This window comes from Numenius arquata, chromosome 3 (assembly GCF_964106895.1).
Source record: "Numenius arquata chromosome 3, bNumArq3.hap1.1, whole genome shotgun sequence".
NCBI lineage: Eukaryota > Metazoa > Chordata > Aves > Charadriiformes > Scolopacidae > Numenius > Numenius arquata.
Window position 1 is genome coordinate 32,547,524 of NC_133578.1, and position 20,591 is coordinate 32,568,114.

The following is a 20,591-nucleotide window of genomic DNA, read 5'->3' on the forward strand; positions in this document are numbered from 1 at the left end:
CCTGAATGTTTCGCTGGCTTGTGGGGAAGTTGGTGGCTATTTCTTATTTACCTTTCTGGTCTCAAAGTCATCCACTTTCAGATCGAGTGAATAATACTCTGCATAAAGAAACAAGATACTAACTTCCCTGACTCATTTAAAAAGGCCCTTTATACCAAAGTTTCCCTTTTGTCACTGACACTGGTGTCAGAGGCAGAGTGTGTGGGAACATGACAGAGAAAAAGTTAGTGAACCCCGCTGACGTCCAGCACCAAAAATAAAATGTTTTGTGTATGCAGCCAAAACATTGCTCATGTCAGGAAAGACTGTGTTGCGTACTTTGTGAAGTAAATACGATCATCTCCATGTCACTTCCACATATATGAAATTATCAAACTGGATTTTTGTTTCTTTCTTTTTCTGTAATATTTGATGCCGAACCATGTACAGTGTGTGATGCATTGCATACAACTGGATGAGTTGAACTTTATTTTTCCCCTTTGTTAGTTCTTAATGTTTCGAAAAATCTTGCATTTAAGAAAAGCTGAAAAATAGCAGAAGAGTTTGTGATACACTGGAAGAGTGCATACATTGTAATGTTATTAAAAAGAAAATTGAAGATGAGTGATAGGAAATAGACGTGAAGGGAAGAGGCAGTTTTTGAGGATTCTTAGAATGGTTTGGGTTTGGGTTGGAAGGGACCTTAAAGATCATCTCACTCCAACCTTAAAGATCATCTCACTTCAACCGCTCATCGTGTGGGGAAATAGGAATGAATAGGAAAAGAAAACCTTCAAAATATGAAAATGCCCCCTCCCCCCCTTTCTTTTTTTTTAATAAATTTTTCTTAATCACAATCTTGGGATCTCGAAGTGCTCTAGTTGTTTTTTCTTTTTAATAATTAAATGTCTTTGACCTCTAGAGGCAGAGGTTTCTGTTTAATAAACCAGTTGTCAAACATTTGATTGATAGTGGTAGTGTACTGTAGATCTAATTGCAATTACAATACTGTGGAAGTGGCCAACCAGTCCATTTGCTTCTCGTGGGCTCTACGTAATTCTGCATTACAGGCTTCCTTGCTTGAAACAAGAAACGTTATAGCAGGTGACTCTCAGCACTGTCTGACAATGCTTGGGTTATTTTTAGAGAACAAATGTGTCTGCGTATGATAGCCAAAGGCTTTGACACTAAGAAGAAAGCCCAAGGATAAGACACAGGTACCTCTTGTTTGCCTTTTTTTTATATGTGTACGTGTACATATTTTTCTTATATGTGGTTATTTGTATATATAAAAAATAAGGAGATCTTTCCTGCATTGTACAGCCCTCACAGAAGATACTGTACTGGAATAATTGATGTTGTCACTGATTAAGTTGCAATCTGGTTAAGGAATGTTGAAATGCTATTTTCAAATTGTATGAAGAGTGTAAGGAGCCCAGGATACAATTTCTTCCCAGTGAGCTCTGGAGTTACTACTGGGCAGGAGGACTGCTTTGGTTTGGTTTGATTTTGGAGAAAATACATGGTTCCTATTCCAGGTGAATATACTATGGAAGATCACTTTCACAGTTTTGACTGAAAAACACGTTACCAGAAAATTCAGTTTCTTCTGAAAGCAAATGTTTCTACCAGATGAGGACTGTTTTATTTCCTCTGTAAAATAAAGAAACAATGAGTTGATATAAACAATACCTTTTGAAAAAGACAAACAGCTTTGGTCAAAGTCATTTAGCTTAGATAAGGAAACTTTCATATTCCTTCTATGGCAGGAGGTTCCCCATCACCATGGGATGGATGATGGATAATGAGATGCAAGTTCTGCTTCTGAAGGTATTGTGCGACGATATTGGCATGACCGTTTCTGTGAAGACTTTCTAGTGTCTCCTTAGGGCTAGAGAAAAGCTGTTAAATTTAACAAAGTCCTTGGTTTTCTGATGTATGGAAAAGAACAACAAAACCTGACTGCACAGATAAACTGGTATCATCTAATTGAATATATGTACCTGTAGTCTAAACTTAACCCAGTCAATGGTCTGATGTGTTCTTGTATGGTATAGAGCATCTCAGAAGCTATGCTTTGTATCTTAAAAATTGAAATCCTTACAAAATTATTTTATAGTAGTGTAAATCTGCGATACCACATTTCTACTGAAATATTTCCAACCTTCTGATCAGAGAAGATGATCGGGGGGCTGGAGCACCTCTCCTGTGAAGAGAGGCTGAGAGAGTTGGGGTTGTTCAGCCTGGAGAAGAGGAGGCTCCGGAGAGACCTTATAACGTCCTTCCAGTAGCTAAAGGGGGGGCCTACAGGAGAGATGGGGAGGGACTGCTTATCAGGGAGTTTAGCGATAGGGTGAGGGGTAATGGCTCTAACTGAAAGAGAGGAGATTTAGATTAGATATTAGGAAGAAATTCTTTACTGTGAGGGTGGTGAGACACTGGAACAGGTTGTCCAGAGAAGCTGTGGATGCCCCATCCCTTGAAGTGTTCAAGGCCAGGCTGGATGGGGCTTTGAGCAACCTGGTGTAGTGGGAGGTGTCCCTGCCCATGGCAGGGGGGTTGGAACTCAATGATCTTTAATGTCCCTTCCAACCCAAACAGTTCTATGATTCTACAATTCTTCAGCACCATACTGATTCTGAACGTACAGTGCATAGAGAGTATTGTTGGCAGCTAAAATATGTAAGTGAAAGTACATCATATGCTGCTGTGATTTCGTTGGTGGAAGACGAGTTCATCTGTCTTCACTCTTTAGGCTACTGTCAGACTTAAATTAGCTTTGTTACTGTGGCTGATCTTACTTGATAGATGAACTTGGATGTTTTGCTTTCTGTTGCGTTCTGGCTTATAAATGTTATTTCTTGGAGTGTGGTTAACTGAATTTTTTTCAGAAGTGCTTCATGGGTTTTTTTTAGATGTACAGAGACTAAGATGGCTGCAGTGGTAGAGCAATGAAGTGAAAGATTTTACTCGGTCCATTTTAGTTGTCTGTAGGAACATTTTTGCACTACTGCCTCTCCATTTAATATTTGACTGTGTAACCTGCTGTGCCACTTTAACATTTTGGTTTTTTTCTTCTTCATGATAGGTCTTCAAACAACAACTTTTTCACGTAAATTGACAAAAGTGGGGAAGAGATGGCCAGTTCAGCCCGGGAACATCTGCTTTTTGTGCGACGTCGCAACCCACAGCTACGGTATACTCTGAGCCCAGAGAATCTGCAGAGTTTGGCATCTCAGGGCACCATGGCTGAGAACATGAACTTGCAACGTGCCAACAGTGACACTGATTTAGTGACCTCGGATAGCAGGTCTAGTTTGACAGCCAGTATGTATGAATACACCTTGGGGCAATCTCAGAACCTCATCATTTTCTGGGATATTAAGGAAGAAGTAGACCCAACTGACTGGATAGGACTTTATCACATAGGTAAGTTGGAACCATGTTGTAATATTTCTATGAGTTTCTTGCTTTTTTGCCACTTCATATTTCCTTTTCTGATACATTTTCTGGCACACTACATAATTAATCTAAAAATAAAGTTGAGGTAAGACAGCAGAAAATTACCTTGGATTTCTCTTTGCTTTTCTTAGTGCAGTGAACTGTGTAAAAACATGATTCTAATTAATGTAGATCTGCTTCCACAATGACCTGCTAGAAGAGGAAATGCGTTCTTCTTAAACAACAAGTGTGCATACAGTTTCCTGTTTTCACCTCTGCTCGTGGCTGACTTACAGACTGGAAAATTCGGAGTACTGTATTTGTCACATAACTTCACATGCTTACTGTCCAATGTTTATACAGTTTTTTTTGACAAGTAAATTCTTAGAATTTGTGAAGACACATTTTGTATAAATCTTTGGTTCTGTAGAACTGAAATTGTATCAATTATCAATCAAGGGGCAAGAATTTCTATTGATGAAGAGTTCTTGTAGAAGGAAATCTTCTAAAGAGATTCTTTTATGTGATTTTTTGTGCTGCTCAGGATATTTCATAGGAGGGAGCTGGAAGGAGCTGTAGGGTGGCATGCCAGGGCCTGTGGGCAGTGTGTGCAATAGCAAATAATGTGGCTCAGTAGGTCTAAGCAGTTGGTGCTGAGACCCTAGCATCAGCAGCATATTTGGCTTGGGATTTTCCATTGCATTATGCATTATCAGGTCCCTAGATCCAAACATCCCTGCTGTGTGTGTGGTTTGGAGCTGTGCAAAGGACAATCTTTACGTCGCCACTAGGAATTGAAGGTGTAGCTGGTGGGTACCTGTAGTGGCACATGGAACCGGTTTATTTGTCTTTTCAAGGAATCCAGTTCACATTCACTAAAATTACTCTCTGAATTTAAGCAGTGCTCAGTAAGTGGGACTGATCAATTGATTTGTTTCAAAATTGTACTGCGCATCTGAACCTAATCACTAATGTAGAAAGGAGCTGTCAATTCAACCTGCAAAAAGCAGGTATAGCAGAAACTGGTGGAAACGGGTTTGACCACTGGAATTTTGTCCCTGCTTGGGACTAAGCTTAGTGCAATGAAATCAGCCTCAGTAGGATTTCTTACCTGGTTATAAAAGCTGTATTGGAGTTGCTGCATGAGCTGCAGTCTCTCCTGGGATGAACTGTGGGTATGTGCTAACATTTAAGCCACCTAAATGAAGTGTCTCCATAATAAACAGAAATGAATTTTCGCAACAGAATTAGCAACTGAAGTGTGATCTGTGCTGTAAAATGCGCAGACTGCTAAATGGAGCTTAAATGTTTTAATTTAAATACATTGAGAGATTCATCTGAATAAAGGTTTGACACTCCTTGCCATTGTTTTTTTCATGGTTCGCAGCACTTCATGATTGGTATTCAAGATGCTAAAGTACAGCGTCTTCTGTAGAATTCTCATTGGTTCTTATTGTAGGTTATAAGTGATCTTTGTCCTACTTTCATGACTAAAAATATTTCTACTGTCAGTCTGTTGAGCCCCTAAATTACAAAACAATGTTAAGTTACCATAGGGTAAGAATGATATAAAGACCAGCCAGATTTATGCCACCTTGGCCCTAAACCCCCATCATGCTACTGTGTAATATCAGAGTGCTTGGCGATGTTGGGTTTCCTATTTTCTTGTTAAATGATGAAAGGTCCAGGAACTCATTCACACTGAGCTTTTGTCTCCACTGCTGCTTGAAATCTGTGAGCGCTGATGAGAGTTTTATTACCGATGTAAAACAGATCTGAGCAGAGTCTTTCCTTTAGAACTTGTGGTTTCATCATTCTGAATGATGGAATTGCATGTTTTTTACAGCAGAGAGGAAAGGATATATTCAGCCTGATAGGCATGCCTGTCTATCTTTGATTTCGGTTTTTTCATAAGCACTTTCAAGTATCTAGCATCTTTAAAAAATAAAAAATTATTAAAAAATTGTAAGAGTATGATTTAAAAACTCTTCATTTGCATAACTTTTATAGACATAGCTAAGGTAAATTAAATCCCACAGGGTGTAATCCAGGATTTTCAGTCCCTTGTAATAATTGCTGTGAAGTATCTCCAGTTTCCACTTACTCCTTTGGTAGTTCAGTCACATCCAGAAGGTAGCGGTCAATGGCTCAACATCCAGATGGAGGTGGGTGACAAGTGGTGTCCCTTAGGGTCAGTATTGGGACCAGTACTGTTTGATATCTTCATAAATGACATAGTGAGACCGGGTGTACCGTCGGCACATTTGCAGAAGACACCAAGCTGAGTGGTGCGGTTGACATGCCTGAGGGATGGGATGCCATCCAGAGGGACCTGGACAAGCTTGAGAAGTGGGCCCATGTGAACCTCATGAATTTCAACAAGGCCAGGTGCAAGGTCTTGCATCTAGGTTGGGGCAAGCCCCAGTATCAATACTGGCTGGGAGATGAAGGGGTTGAGAGCAGCCCTTTCGAGAAGGACTTGAGGGTACTGCTGGATGAAAAGATGGACGTGAGCTGGCAGTGTGTGCTTGCAGCCCAGAAGGCCAACTGTATCCTGGGCTGCATCAGAAGAAGTGTGGCCAGCAGCTCGAGGGAGGTGATTCTGCCCCTCTGCTCCGCTCTGGTGCGACCTCACCTGGAGTCCTGTGTACAGCTCTGGGGCCCCCAACATAAAAAGGACATGAACTTGTTGGAGCGAGTCCAGAGGAGGGCCATGAAGATGATCAGAGGGGTGGAGCACCTCTCCTTTGAGGACAGGCTGAGAGAGTTGGGGTTGTTCAGCCTGGAGAAGAGAAGGCTCCAGGAAGACCTTATTGTGGCCTTTCAGTACTTAAATGGGGGCTTGTCTTTTATGAAGGTCTGTTGCAATAGGACAAAGGGTGATGGTTTAAAACTAAAAGAGTGTGGATTTAGACAAGATATATGGAAGAAATTTTTTATAATGAGGGTAGTGAAACACTGGGATGGGTTGCTCAGAGGGGGTGGTAGATGTGCCATCCCTGGAAATATTTAAGGTCAGGATGGATGCAGCTCTGAGCAACCTGATGTAGCATTGCAGGGAGGTTGGACTAGGTGACCTTTAAAGGTCCATTCCAACCCAAACTATTCTGTGATTCTAAATTGAGGACACTCTTCTTATTTTCTAAGGAGAGGGATGTTTGTGAGTAAATATACTTAAAAATAAAAGCTACATTGTCAAATAGGTTATTAATATTCAGTGTAGCTGCTTGAGGTTATCCATCCTGTTCTTTCTTTAAAATGAAAACTATCTCACTTAGAAAGTCACTGTCTTCTGGCACTGCCTCCTGAAGGCAGCAGAAATTGTGGGTGGTCACTAAGACAAGATGGCACTGGGGCTGTGCCAGCTTAGTGCTGTACTTCCAATGTTCCTCCACATCTTCTAGTAAAGCACTGTTTTTCAAGAAGCTAGAAAAACGCAAATATTTTGGTCTTATTTACAAAAAAAAGCATTGCATAACCAAAAGCAGAGTCCTGGGGCTTTTTAAAAAATGTTAGTTGTACAATTAACTCTCATGAAACCTGGATCAGTGTTTCGGGGGGGTGTAAAAGTGGTTGTTTAATTCTGTAAAGGAAGAGAAGGTGAAATCCTGAAAATGAGCATCATTCTGAGCTCAGACATTAGTACAGAGAGATCTGGCAAAGGTCTGAAGCAAGCCGGGTACTTTTTCGCTTCAAATTAATTTCGTAGAATACATCCATTATAAAAGGAGTTGAAAATGACACACTTGGAAACTGTCTTGCCTCTTCATTTGTTAATTTACTCAATAAGCGCTCTCTTACTAGTTTTCTATCATGAGAAAGCAGTTAATTCTGTACTTCTAAGCATGGTTTTACTGCAGGGTTAAAACTGCAGTGGCTCACTAGGAATCCCACCAAACTTATTAGAGCCTTTTATGAGACTGACTACAGACCACGGTACACGTTCCCCCAGGCATCGCATGGTGCAGTTTGTCACAAGACTGCCAATAAGCAGAGTCACTGCCTTGACCATAGGTGGTTTGTAGATGTTTGGCTTACACTAGGAAACAGTAGATGGAGCTTTTCCTAGTGCAGTACAACTTCAGTGAAATGTTCGGCCTGCTAAATGGTTATAAAAATAGATGTTATCTTTTTAAAAAGAGAAAAGCCTAAGGGGAGAAACACAGAATCATCTTATTCTGAAGGACTGATTTTTTTTAAACTTTTTTTTTTTAACTACATGTGAATTTTTTTCCGGACTTCCACTTAAAAAGAAAGGGGGGGGAGAGGTCATAAATGAACAATACTTTGTAGAAAAGTCTGCGTATTTTATTAGACATTAATTCACTATACTGTCCTCAGGATACTCCTCTGCAGTAACTTTTAGTCTTTCATTTTTAAATGCAAGAAGTTGAACCGGTGACAAATTCTAAATAGTTCTACATGATAAATTCATGGTCAGATTTTCTAGAATTTTATATTTTAAGGAATGTTTTTAGATAAATGTGTGAGTTTTCTGGGTTTAGTACCATGTGCATATCTTCCTCTGTTTCATCACTATGTACAGCTAAAATGTAATCTGTTTTCTTGTTGAGGGACTGCTTTGTACAGAGGGTCTTTTCTTTTCCAGTGTACTCCTGAGGATTACCAGAAGAAAAGTGTATGTGAGGGACAGGGACACAGCATATTCTCTGAAGACAAACATCCTTTTTTCGTGACTATTTCTGGTTTTGTACTGTCTGAACTCTTTAAAGTGTCAGTAGCACTTCTTGAACAGTCTTGCCCATCCAGTTTTGTTGAGGCAGCTTTCTAGCTCCAGAGGCAAGATGCATGGAGAATGTAGATACCATATCTGTAAAAGCACGGAAAAGTGTCCCAGTGAGACTGCATGCAGGAGAGAAATGTTATTTGTGAGTCTTAGCTCTTCTTTAGGTAAATTGAGTAGTGTTGCGTGAAATGTAAAATTGTCAAAACTGAAATACAGGTTTATAATTTTGAATTCAGCTTTAAGCTTTGCCTAGGATGAGTTTCTCATTTCTTCTTCAGGACCAGTTATGAGGGTCGTCACTTGAAATTGATGAAGCATGATTAAATTCAGAGGGGGCTTTTTAGTAGAGGTGTTGTACCTGTGCTTACCCTGAAGAGTAAAGGTAAATTTTCAGTCTTTCTGTCCTAATGAGAATGAAGGAAGTTCTGTGTTATTGTAGCAACAGGGTACCAGGTCTTCCTTGCGGAGTGAGAACTGTTGAAGAAGATGAGCAGGTGAACTCTCCACTGCTTGTGGGATGCTGATGGAAGTGGAATCTTGTTGAGTTTTATGGGTTGTCATATTTAAGAAATCATAAAGTACAAAGTAAAGAATAAAAAGTCAGGGGAGAGAAGCAAACCCTACTTTTGGTTTAAATAGATTAACTCCCATGGCCAAATTGCCCAGGTTGGCCTATTTTTGTCCTAATTTATGGAGTCCTATTTATGAGATGCATGCCCTTATTCTGGAGATTCTTAGCATATTTAAAATATTGGCTATCAAAGGTCATTATATTTATTTCCATCAGCTGCTTTTGACAGGCTGCTTGGCTTTTTGTTATACCTACAGCATGGATCTACAATAGCATTGTAAAACCGAAACAAAAATCAAACCAACAACAACAAAAGAAAACTGAAACAGAGTTATATAGGGCAATTCAGATAGGATCTAGGTTTATACTAAGCCTTCTAGGGTAATGGAGTTTGGAGCCTTTCTATTTCAGGTCAGACAAGATCAGAAAGAAAAAAGCTTTCACATAAACTGCCTTTAATACACTTAAAATAGTGGCTTACATTAGACAGAGAGATTATAAAATGTTAAGATACTTTATTCCCAGAAGATTTCTCTGGTTTCCATTATAGAAAACAAAGTAGTAACTTTACTATCTTCCAGAAAAGCCTGATTATTCACTTGATTTTTTAATTTTTCCTTCCTGTTTTAGCAATATGAGTACTTTTCTGTACTTTAAAATCTGAGCAGTATTTTAATGTCTATTGACTAGTTACTAGGCATAACAGTATTAATTTGTGGTTATTCCGTGTTTTGGCTGCTGCTAACACCTGCAAACCATGGGCTTGACTTCCCGTGTAGAAGAGTCAATCCTTACCCAGCTGGCTTCACGGAAGAGTCTTTGGCTGAGGCTTTCAGGAGGCTGGCGTTGTGCCGTTTGTTACCAACCCCTGGGGATTTACTTATTTTTTTTTTTAAATATATCATCTGAGTATCTAAGCACTGTGGTGGTTTTGCTTTTTTTCAAAAAATAAATAAAAGGAGTAGCTATGGCTCTGAAGTTCTGGAGTAGCCATACCTGTGTGTGCTGAGATGTTGGTGAAATTCCCACTAGAGATGTATGCTTAAGTAGTGCGTATAATAAAGCAAAGTTCATAGTCGACAAGAAGAAGGATTACAGGAGTGAATTTGAATTTACGTTGGTGTGCATCTGGGATTGGCACTAGTCTGTGTCTGTCTGATGGTGGTATTTTTGATAAGCAAAAGTGTGTGGAAAAAGTTGCCTTGAATTACCTCATTCGGTGGTGACTTAGTACTGTTTAGGAATTGGAATACTATTGGAATTATATCCTAAAGTCATATGCGGTGACGTTTACAGCAATTTAAAAAAAAATAAATCTGTAACAAACCATGGGTCTTCAGAAGTTTTCCCTCCAGGTACTGCATTTCAATCTTATTCTTTCTTTTATTCCTGGATCCTGACCCATATACAAAGCTACTTTTTCCCCAACGCAGAATTTAGTACTTTCTCCTCCTCAGTTGTCAGCTAGTAAATTTTGCTTAAGAAGTAGTGTATGGACAGCATAATACCTTTGCTTTACTGCAAAAGTTAGAAGACATGAGTAGGGAGTGCTTTATCTATATATTTTCACTGCATGCAGCAGATACTTTAAAAGATACACTCACTGCATTAAAATGCACTCATTATGTTTGTTGTAACAAGAAAAGAATTACTTCCCTGCTAAAAAATCTTGTAGGATGATATTTATGTCTGCAAGAAGTTCTGTCTGTGACAGAGAAAGTATTGCCAGAACATCCAAACTTTTCAGTTAATTGTGTTTTTAAAGTTTTTGAGATACCTTTGACCTGAAAACTAGACAAACGTAGCTGCAGGGAGGACACTTTCAGCTGTGTTGTCAGTATCTTTCCACTGCAAGAGGTTTTGCCATGACAACGTTTATAATCCTTTGGATAGAAAGCAGTGTTCTCCCCACTCTGCCTTTTTGATCTAAGTGGCTGTTCCAGCAGATGGGAAGATGACAAATACAAACACTGGAGAATGGAAAACAATATACACTTCTGAATTAGTAATATTCCATTTTACCATCAAACTGCCTTGTGTTAGCTTGGACTTTTATTTGTTTGAAGGAGGTTGGCTTTCATTTTGAATTTTTTTTTTTAAAGACATTTGCTGAGCTTTTTTCTATCGTCAAATCAACATGCCATACCATATTTCCAAAATAATTTGGGAAAACCAGTTATTCCAAGTCACTGACAACCGGATTGAAAAAGCAGTTGCAGTAATTCATCTATTCATTTGTTTCATGTAAGTAATAGAGTATGGATTAGTTTTGCATTATGCACGGTGTTAGAATTCCTCATGTAAATTTTTTATGAAGTTCTTGGCTCCTTCATCTGCATGTATTTATCAATGACTACAAGAATCTGAATGGAGAAGTGTTAAAAGCTGAGCATTAAATATTGTACGTTAAGGACATGGCCGATGTAGTTAAAACCAGTGGCATTACAAAAGATGAGAAACTTGCATACTTGGACCCTGAAAATAACACTTTATTGGTAGATATGTTTAATATAACCCTTTAATATATGCTGATATTGGGTACACAGGTTCTTAAATTATAACCTGAGGAGGTTACTGAAGATGCCAGTATTGATCTTGATAGCCTTTCTTTGCTAGCAAAGCTTTTCTAGACGTATCTTGCAACTTGTGCTACTTGAGGAACAAAACCGATGCAGAGAATGGCCAGACTTGATTGTCTTAGAGCTCCTCTGGTACGGAAAAATTATCAGCCGGACCTGAGCAGTACCCAGCCCTTGTACAATTTGCCGTTTTGGCATAAGAGAGGTACTGATGTGGGGTGAAGATGCTACAAGAGTGCAGTTAAACTGACTGTGCTTAGCTGGCGTTTACTCCTTGGGAAAAACAAAAGCTTACAAATGTCTGCATTGGCAGCGTTTCTTGTCTCTTTGCCCAGCAGCATCCAGGACTCCATTGCTGTCACTCTGGTGGGCAGCCAGTTTCCAGGCAAGCAAATCCCGTGCTGCAGAGCTTTGTTTCAAGGTCTGGTCAAACTCTGTTCATGAGATCTGCCTCCTCTGTCTAGCAGTCAGTCAGAGTTAATGTCAAGCTGTTAAGTCTTTGGTTGTGAAATTCCGAGTCACTAATTACTCATTTAATCACTAATGTGTGAGTAGTCCTTGAGAGTTTATAAAAATTAGTAGATTCTTTACCCTTGTCACTCCTGCCCTTGACTTTGGGAATAAATTAATCCTTTCTATCCCAGTGTGTGGTAATGCATAAATGAACCTACAATTTCCATAAAAATAACATAGCCATTTCTCATGTACTGTAGTAAGGAGAAGAGGAAAAGATACAACAAAGATTTGTTTGACTGGAAGAAGCACAGTGAGCACTGTAAAGTGTTAAGTGAATGTAAAGGAGCTTATTTTGAAAATTTATAAAATATATTCAAAATAACTTGTGTAGTTATGCAGGTAGATAATCAGATCGTAAGAGAAATGGATGAACAATATTCTTAAAGGGCATATTTAAGAATTCAATTTCAGCTTGATGTCTTCTTGCATGTCACTGTTATGATTAAGTGAAGCCCTCTTTAACTGTATACAGAAGAAGGTTTGATGGGTACAGGTCACCAGTTTCTACTTTCCTTACAGAAAGTGTGATTAGAAATTTAGTTTCTGTTTTTCCCTGACAGTAATTCTCTGATTGTTGCTATTCAGTTACCATTAGAAGTTTTCATTATCAGATACGGTTTTATGAACTCTCATGCTCCGTGAAACGCTTCTTTCCTTAGAGTTTAAACTTTATCTGATGGTCATAAATGTGGTTCACATGAGTGGAGACGCATTTGAGGATCATTTTCAACAGATTGAAACTGAAAGCTTGCACCTACTAGGTGTCATCTGTGAAGAGGACTAAGAATTGAAGTCATTTGGTGCCTTGCAAGATCAGGACCTTAATCAATGCTTTATCTTCACTATCAAACGTGAAAGCACTTTCCTGCGTATGAAGCCAGGGAAATCTAAATGGGTTTGACTTTGCAAGATGAAATATGTGTAGAAAAACATTATAGCAAAATAGCAGGCACGTACCATTGTCACTGAGATAAATATCCAGTAATGACCTCATAAAAAAAGAAAAAAATTAACATCTTTCTATGTTCACTCTAGTTTAATTGGTATAGAGAGTTTCATGCTTGACATAGTTCAGCAGATGGTAGCCTGCAGGGAGAGAGAAAATTCAGTTCAAGAAATTTTTCAACATAGATGCATCTCTGAATTTTAGTAGCCTTACAGTCAGGCAGTTGCTTTCAAGATACTGAATAAGGATGCAACAATCTACCAAAGTCAACAATGAATAAGATTTCAGGAGTTTTTGATGGGGTAGTCCTTAATGTACAGGCAACAACACTTTCTTTGATGTACTCTTTAATTTGTAAATTATTTGAGCAATAAGATGAAAAGTGCCTTGTCCAGTTTCTTTAAAAAAAAAAAAAAAACAAACCACAAAACCAGCACACCTGTGATCAGTTTTCGACCCATAAAATCGAAGACAGCCCACCTAACATCGGTGGCATTTCACCAAATGATGAGAATAGCTTTATGACTTTTGCCCATTTGGCTAGGTGTTCTGTGTCTTTAGCACATAAGATTTCAATTTTGAAAAGCAGTCCTAATTACAGGATGCTTAATTGAGTACACTGCTTCTCTCCTGCTCGAGCAGTTAAATAAAAATTACTACCTTTCAGATTAGTGTAGTTTACTGTCTTCAGTGCTACTATTTAGTGCCCGTTGGCTGACTGGAGCTAAGTTGGCAGAGCACTTTCTCTCCCAAGAGTACAAACAGCTCCAAGCTGGTTTAGCATCTTGAATGGGATGAGGGAGAGCAGCAGGCGTAGCTGCGGGGAACCCACGGGAGCGTGTAACCGAGTGAGAGGGGCTCTCTCTTTGGCAGCCACTCACCACTGGACCCGCTTAGCTGCAATGTGCAGCAGTGACCCCAGCAGAGAGGGCGTGATGGGATGTGGTTTGTAGGCTGCTGTAATAGGAGTCCAAGTCTGAGTGTGCTTTCTGTAATTACTTATTTATGCTCAGGGTTTACTTGTATTGCTGGGAGTAGCTGAGTTACCGAGCCTTTGTTTCGAGTTGCATCTCATTCTAGGTTCTGTTCTTTGCTTGCAGAGTCCCAGGGTATCACTGCTAGAAATTTAAAGGAAATGATGGAAATGTTGTTATCTGTAGGTACTTTCAAGATATTTACTCAAATTAATACAGCTTCTTTGCCTTCATTAGTTTACACAGTTTTGTGGTCCTTTTTTGCTGTTGCATGTTAACACTGAGAGAGAGGAAGCTTTTTAGTTCTGAGATTTCATGCTAAAATGTTAAATAATGGCTCTGTAGACTAAATAAGCAAGACATTTTTCTCCTTTTTTGACTTCTAGTGACGATTTTAATATAATTGGCTTTGATTTTTGGCACTGGTAAAATCATACTGCTTCTAAAGAATTGCCACATGACCTTTCTGTTTCTTTTAGCTTTGGTCTCATACGGTTTAGTCTGCAGAGCCATTTAGTACTTGTCATAAGCAGTTTTTGGCTTTATCTGCTCTCATCTTCAGGACATGAGCTTAAAGATTTTAGACTAGAAGTAACTGTATCGGCATCCTTTTTGTTTAAGAGGTAAATCTTAGCCCTGAAGAAATAATCCGTCTCATTATGAAACTGATAAAGCATTTATGTGAAGAGAAAGATCTAGAGAACATATTGGGGAAAAAAAGTAATTCTATTACTCTGAAAATGATGTGATGGTGCTGAAGACAGGTTAACGGTTTTTGTGGTTATTATGGGAAAACTCTGTTTAGACTCTCAGTGCATTACTCTGGAGTTAACTTATCCTGAAAATTCTAAATTCTGTTCTGCTGAAGTAGATCGCAGAGATCCTGGGCAATCTTCCAGCCTCCTTTTTCACTCCTGTGCATCTGCTGCATGACAGGTAATGAGGAATAGATTAGTAAGATGCTATTGCTTGGATAATGTTTTTTACTTAGAACTGCTGCACAATTAGATGTAGTTCATTAGGACTGTGTCATAAAATAACATTTTAATTTCCAGTGGAAAACAATCTTCCATTTAGTTAGAGCATGAACCAACAGTTACTTTGTGGTAGGTTGTTTGGTACTCAACAGTATTTACTAATGTCTTGATAACCTTCTAGATACATACTCATCAGAAAGTCTGTTTATTGTGAAAAAATTGAAGCTATGTTTGGGTAGCAAACATAGTACATTAAGTACATTAATCTGAAAACTCCATTTGGCTAAAACTAGAGCGTTATGATTCTTTAAAGATGAGAAGATCCTGTTGTAATTGATTTCAAAATAGTGGAGCAGGACGAACATGCTCTTTCAAGGTCCCATTTGCTCAGTATTCAAGGATCTGAATTACCATTTAGAATTACTCCAAGTCTCTTTTTGCTCAGACAAAGGTTGAGCAATTTCATTCTGAAAATTAACTTTCTACTAATAAGCTACATAACCTGCAAAAAGTATTTGGGGGTTTTGTTTATTTGTTTTTGCATTTAGTGTCTTTTTTTTTCTTTGTTTTTTTTCCAAATCCCACTTCTGCTTCTTCCACCCAGTTTATTTTCATGGAAGGTTTTGCGGAAACATGTGAAAATTTAGGTCTATGATATTCTGGGTACTGTGAGCAAACAGAAAAGCTAATTTGAAGTAGGAAATTATGAAACAATTATTTTTTTTTATTTATTTATTTTCCCCCAGCTTCACACACTTCTTATTTTTGCTTCTGTCGGTTTGGGGACTCTGTATACACCACCTCATCCAGTCTCTCTTTTTGCCTTTGTGGTTCTCCTTCTCATATTTTTATACTGTATTTCTTGTGTTAAGGTAAGGGGGAGTCTGGGAAAAATCATTCAGATGATCAAAAGTTGAATCTGCCTTGCCCTAGAGAAAACTAACACCTCCTCCCTCTGAAAAAACCCACCAACTTTCAGTGTAGTTTTGGGTTGAATCTAATCTGTTATAGTTTTCCTTTGGATCCTGGCTGATGTGACTTAGGGTGCAGCTAAGTGACTACTTTGTCTAGTGGGGCATGGCAGGAGGCAGAGTGAGGCTGCTGCCCTGCAAGCTGTCTGCTGATCTGGTGGTTTTAACTATTAGCTACTAAATTAATGTCTAACAGTGGCATAGAAAAGTTTTAATGAAAAATTGCCTTTTTTCACTTAATGACTGAGAATACTCAGAATACTTGAGTTGCACTCTTTGTGCTTCACAAGTATGTGACAATCCAGAGAGGGGCAAAAGCAATTTGTAATAACTGGTGTTTCATGAAGTCTTTATTGTTTGGCAAATGGAATTTTTGTTTGTTCCTGTCATGATTTCTGATATTCAGGAACATGAAACCATGGGGATGAGTGGTTCTTGGAAAGGCTGTAAAAAAGTGTCTGGTTCTTTGGTTTTGTTTTCAAAGAATTGAGCTTTTCCAAGACATTGCACTTGATTACCTTGCTGGAGACCCTTGAAGGTAGGGACTTCTTGTTTCCTTGTCCCTGGGTGATGACCTCCAGGTCCCCAGAGCCCTGTAATGAGGTGGTTCTGTGGTGCATTACGCATCTCACCGAAAAGGCTTTGTCTTGGGATGTATACTTTGACTGTGAACTGTGCCCCTGGGGGTAAGCACTAATGATCTGAAATAAAGTTCTCATGAGGCATAATGGCAGCAATATTTTTAATTCAGTATTGGGGAGATTCACTGAACTATTTCAGAGGTTTTTTGTCTCTGCAGGGAAAAAAAAACCAAACAAACCAAACAAAACCCACATTACCTTCCTGATTAGCCATAGTATGTTGCTTTTAATGTGGGCATAAGGAGAGTTACGATGATAGGAAACAAACGTTGTGTTTCACAGAAAATATTTCAGATTCTTTTAGAACTTCCTCCTGCTCATTTCTTTAGAAATCTAAGACTGACTTATCTTATTGTGTGTGTATTGGATGAATTTCTTCCAGGATGTGTTGGCTCATTTCCTTGAGTACTTCTAAATTTTCTGATTTTTTTTTTTTTCCAGTCACAACAGATAGCTGAAAAAGCTTTAAGGAAATGAGTCAACCTCCTGAAATAAATTGCTTACTGAATAAAGGATACTGCGTTCGAAATCATAGATGCCCTTGATGGTTCTGTGGATACTAGCTTACAGATGATCTCTGAAAATCTATTATGTATACTCCATGTTTCAAAAGGATTTGTGAGAAAGTATTCCAGGAGAGCACCTGAGCTTTACAGTCAGAAATGTAGGGCATGGTTTCAGACTCCCAGGTATCGGCACGAGAGAGGTATGGGTAGGGAAGCGATAGGCAGAATCTCTAATGCAAAATTAAGGATGTCCCTGAACTTGAGTGTAAATTAAGAGGAGTAATGTAAAGATGCTGAGTTGAGGACTACCAGGCTTTCTTAAAATAGCATCTTGAAGTCTGAAGGCTGCATAGGTGATGTGCTTTGCTCCTTATTTCATCACTGGCAAACAATTTGCATTCTAATTTCGGGAGCCCTTTCTGATGGCGTCCCACCTGTCCTGCCGTCGCCTAAAGCAGGAAAGGCCCATGACCTGGCCTTCCCTCCCTCCCTTTGGAGCTGCAGGAGTCCCAGCAAGGAGTTTCTCTGCATGGTGCTTTGCTGAGTCACGGCCTGGCAACTGACTGGAATCCTACATAGTTAGTTTAAAAATAAGTAAGAGGACACCATTTTAGTAACATATATGTCTTACGCAGTAGGTAGGCAAGGCTTCGGGATTTTCTTTGCTCCCAAGAATTACGCAGCAAGGGACAGAAACGAGGAAGCCAGCATCAAACGTCATGATTTGGGATTTTCTCTCTGATGAGCCAAACTAAATGTGAAGAACAGATGGTCCTGAATTTTTAAGAAGTTTGACATCTGGATCTGGACTTTGAACTGGGACACATTGGTAATTAGCCAGCTTGCCCTGCTTTAGTGTATTACACAGGAATAAAGCATTAAATACCACGTCTCCAAACAGATGACACACACTGTCAGCTTCTTAGGAACTCTGGAAGAATCTGAATGCGCACAGATCACAGCAGAGAGAAAGAAGCGCAGAGTAACTGCAAAGAATTCACCTGGTTAGTATGTGCAGTGCCTCTAAACAATGAGAGTCGGGTAAATGCAGGTGTGACATGCAAATCCAACTGCGATGCTCGGTCTAGAAGTGCCCGCCTTTGGACCCCATCCTGCAAAAGGAGGGAAGGGGAAGACGGCGCAGGTCTTCGCCTCTGGTTTTGTGGTTGTCGTCAGTGTTTGTCCATGACTTGCAGTCATGAACAATTGTCTTGCTACGTTTCCCTTGTCGGAGCATAAGTGTCAGCCATAGTAGTTTGATGCCTTGATTTTATAAGCTTTTTAATATGATCTTTAGGAGTGAAGTGGCGGTATGTATTAGGAGTTGCAGCTGCGAGTTCCGCAGAGGTTTCATCCTGCCGTTCAATTCAGCTGAAATATTTTCTGAAGGAGGAGTGCAGGTATTTTGTAGTTATTCTGCCAGGGGTAAAATGTGAAGGGGGTGGTGGAAACAACCAGCCTAAAACCCCCAAACCCAACTATCGTCATGAGCAGTTGTGAAGCAGTTCAGTGTTGAAGATTACAAATAGCAATGGTGGCTTTTTTCCCTCCATTTTTGTGGTATTTACAAAAGAGTATCATGTGGTGTATCTGTTACAGTTTCTCTCCAAGTCCAACTGTTTATTTTTTTCCTGATAAAATCCAACTACTTCATTTTGTAGTTAAGTTTTTATTTAATCATTTCCAGTTCTTGTGGAGTGGCAAGGTTGGGGCTCTGTGACCCCATGGGGCAGCAGCGCCCCATGAGGTGCTGCATTCCTCTTAGCAAGGGCAAGCAAATGGCCAGAATAGTCATGGTTTATTTAAAAATACTCAAAATACCTAAACTAAACAAAAAACACCACCAAAAAAAAAAAAAAAAGTATTGTGTTAGTAGAAGTGTCCCTGTTGAAGAATCTGAAGAAAATTATTGATTGTAATGTATTTGGCAGGAATGCAGGAAAGAAAAATAGCACTTGACGCAAGATTGACTTGCAGGTCAGTGTATGTACTTGCTTGCAGCTCCAGGTTGAGGCACACGGGATGGTAATCCAGAGCGTGGTAGAGAAAATCAGCAAAAGGAGGTGGCTACAGCCACCATGACAAACTGTCAGCATGTTGTGATAAAATGGGTTTGGTCTCCTCAGCAAAGAACCAACAAAAACTTGTGAATTTCTGTCAGGTAAACAAGCCCCAGGCTGCAGTCCGAGGGAACCTGAATCAGGTCAGGGACAGTACAAGAATGCAGCCACTGAGGCAGAAGTGAAAAAAATTTAGATTTCCTGTGCCTGTATACCTTGCAAAAATAGCATCTGTGTGCATATTTAGAACATACTGCGCTACTGAACTATTTCTGGGTTATCCTGTGTCTGCTTGAATATTAATACAACGTATAACCCCACGATATTGTTTAGTGGAAATGACTGAAAAAAACATTATGTGCTTCTGAGAAGTGAACTGGGTCAGACTTCAGTCATATGCTCATCCAAAAAACCCTTCTCCTGGTGTCTACAGTGTTTCCTTAATTGTGCTGTTAAATTCTGCAACGTCAGCATGCTAGTGCCAGATCCCAAAATGGGATAGTCTGTGTTTGCAAGTAATCAATGACACACAATATAAAATTACACAAAAATACAGAAACCACAACTCAGCTGAAAATTGTGCCCCAAGGACTCAGTTCACAAATTGCATTTTAAAAGTTTTCAGGATCAGAGCTCACTGTATGAAATTGTGCATAGTTAGGTGTAATATAACAGATCTCAACAGGATTTTTTTTTTTTGTTTAAGAAAGCATTTTTTTTTTATACTTTTAAAGCCATAGGTTTCTTTTTTGTTGTTTTTTTTTGTATTGCTTACCTGCTTCTTGGATATAAACTACCATATTTAGTGCTGACTGTTGTCAGGGAACAATAAGGGAATAACATGTCTTTGGGAATACTGAAAACATTTCAGGTGCTACATTAGTAGTAAATGCTTAAAGATGAGGTTTCACTTCTTATAGCTTTGCTGGGCTTCATAATAAACAGATGATCCTATATAATGTATTAATTCTGCTAGTTTTTAATAGCCATATCAAATCTAAAGTGAATCCTGAGTCCTTACTTCAAAAGCAGAAGGTAAAAGGAGGAAACCGGTGAGAGCTAGGAGTATGAAAATACTTCTTGCAATGGTAAAGCTTCTCAGCACATTTGAAGTCAAGTAATAGCAATGGCCTCATTAATAATTTTGCAATTATTATAATGTTTAGGTCTACTTTTATGCCAGTTCAGAACAAAGTTTTTTGGAATAAAGTGATTTCAAGTGAAGACACTGTAAAGAGCTTGGAAGAGCTTTTCAGCAATGGAAGATCTATAAGATGAGGAATCTACCATTAGATCTTGCCATCATGCGGCACTGAGGGGGAGGTGGTATGAAGTGTAGCTGACCAGGAAAATAAGTGGTAATGGTGACAAAGGTAGTGAAGGATGGTGATTCAGCATATAGCTTTAATAGCCTTCCTTAGCACACTGAATGCATGGGTGTGCTCTCTTTCTGCTGACCTGTTACTCCTCTCTGTCTGTAGGTTTTCCACAGCATTACTTATCAGCCATTTGGATGCCTTAGCAAACATACACATCTCTAAATAAAATAGGAGGATGTTACTGTTTGCTTAAGCTAGAGGTTATGCGGTTTGTAGAAAGGAAAGGAGAAATTGCTTATGCAGAGGTATCCACAATATCACAGCTAATGGGTTCAGTCCTTAATAGAAGAACAAAAGAGAAGCT

General features: G+C 39.2%; 1 protein-coding gene across 1 annotated transcript in view; it reads left to right on the plus strand.

Annotated features, from left to right (window-relative positions):
• Nucleotides 1–3,116: 3,116 nt before the first annotated feature.
• The window catches only part of HECW2 (HECT, C2 and WW domain containing E3 ubiquitin protein ligase 2), a 114,734-nt gene continuing 97,259 nt past the window's right edge, over nt 3,117–20,591 (plus strand). Inside the window, exon 1 of the mRNA XM_074144869.1 lies at nt 3,117–3,408. Within this exon, the coding sequence (XP_074000970.1) occupies nt 3,117–3,408 (292 nt within the window). The remainder of the gene's footprint in view (nt 3,409–20,591) is intronic.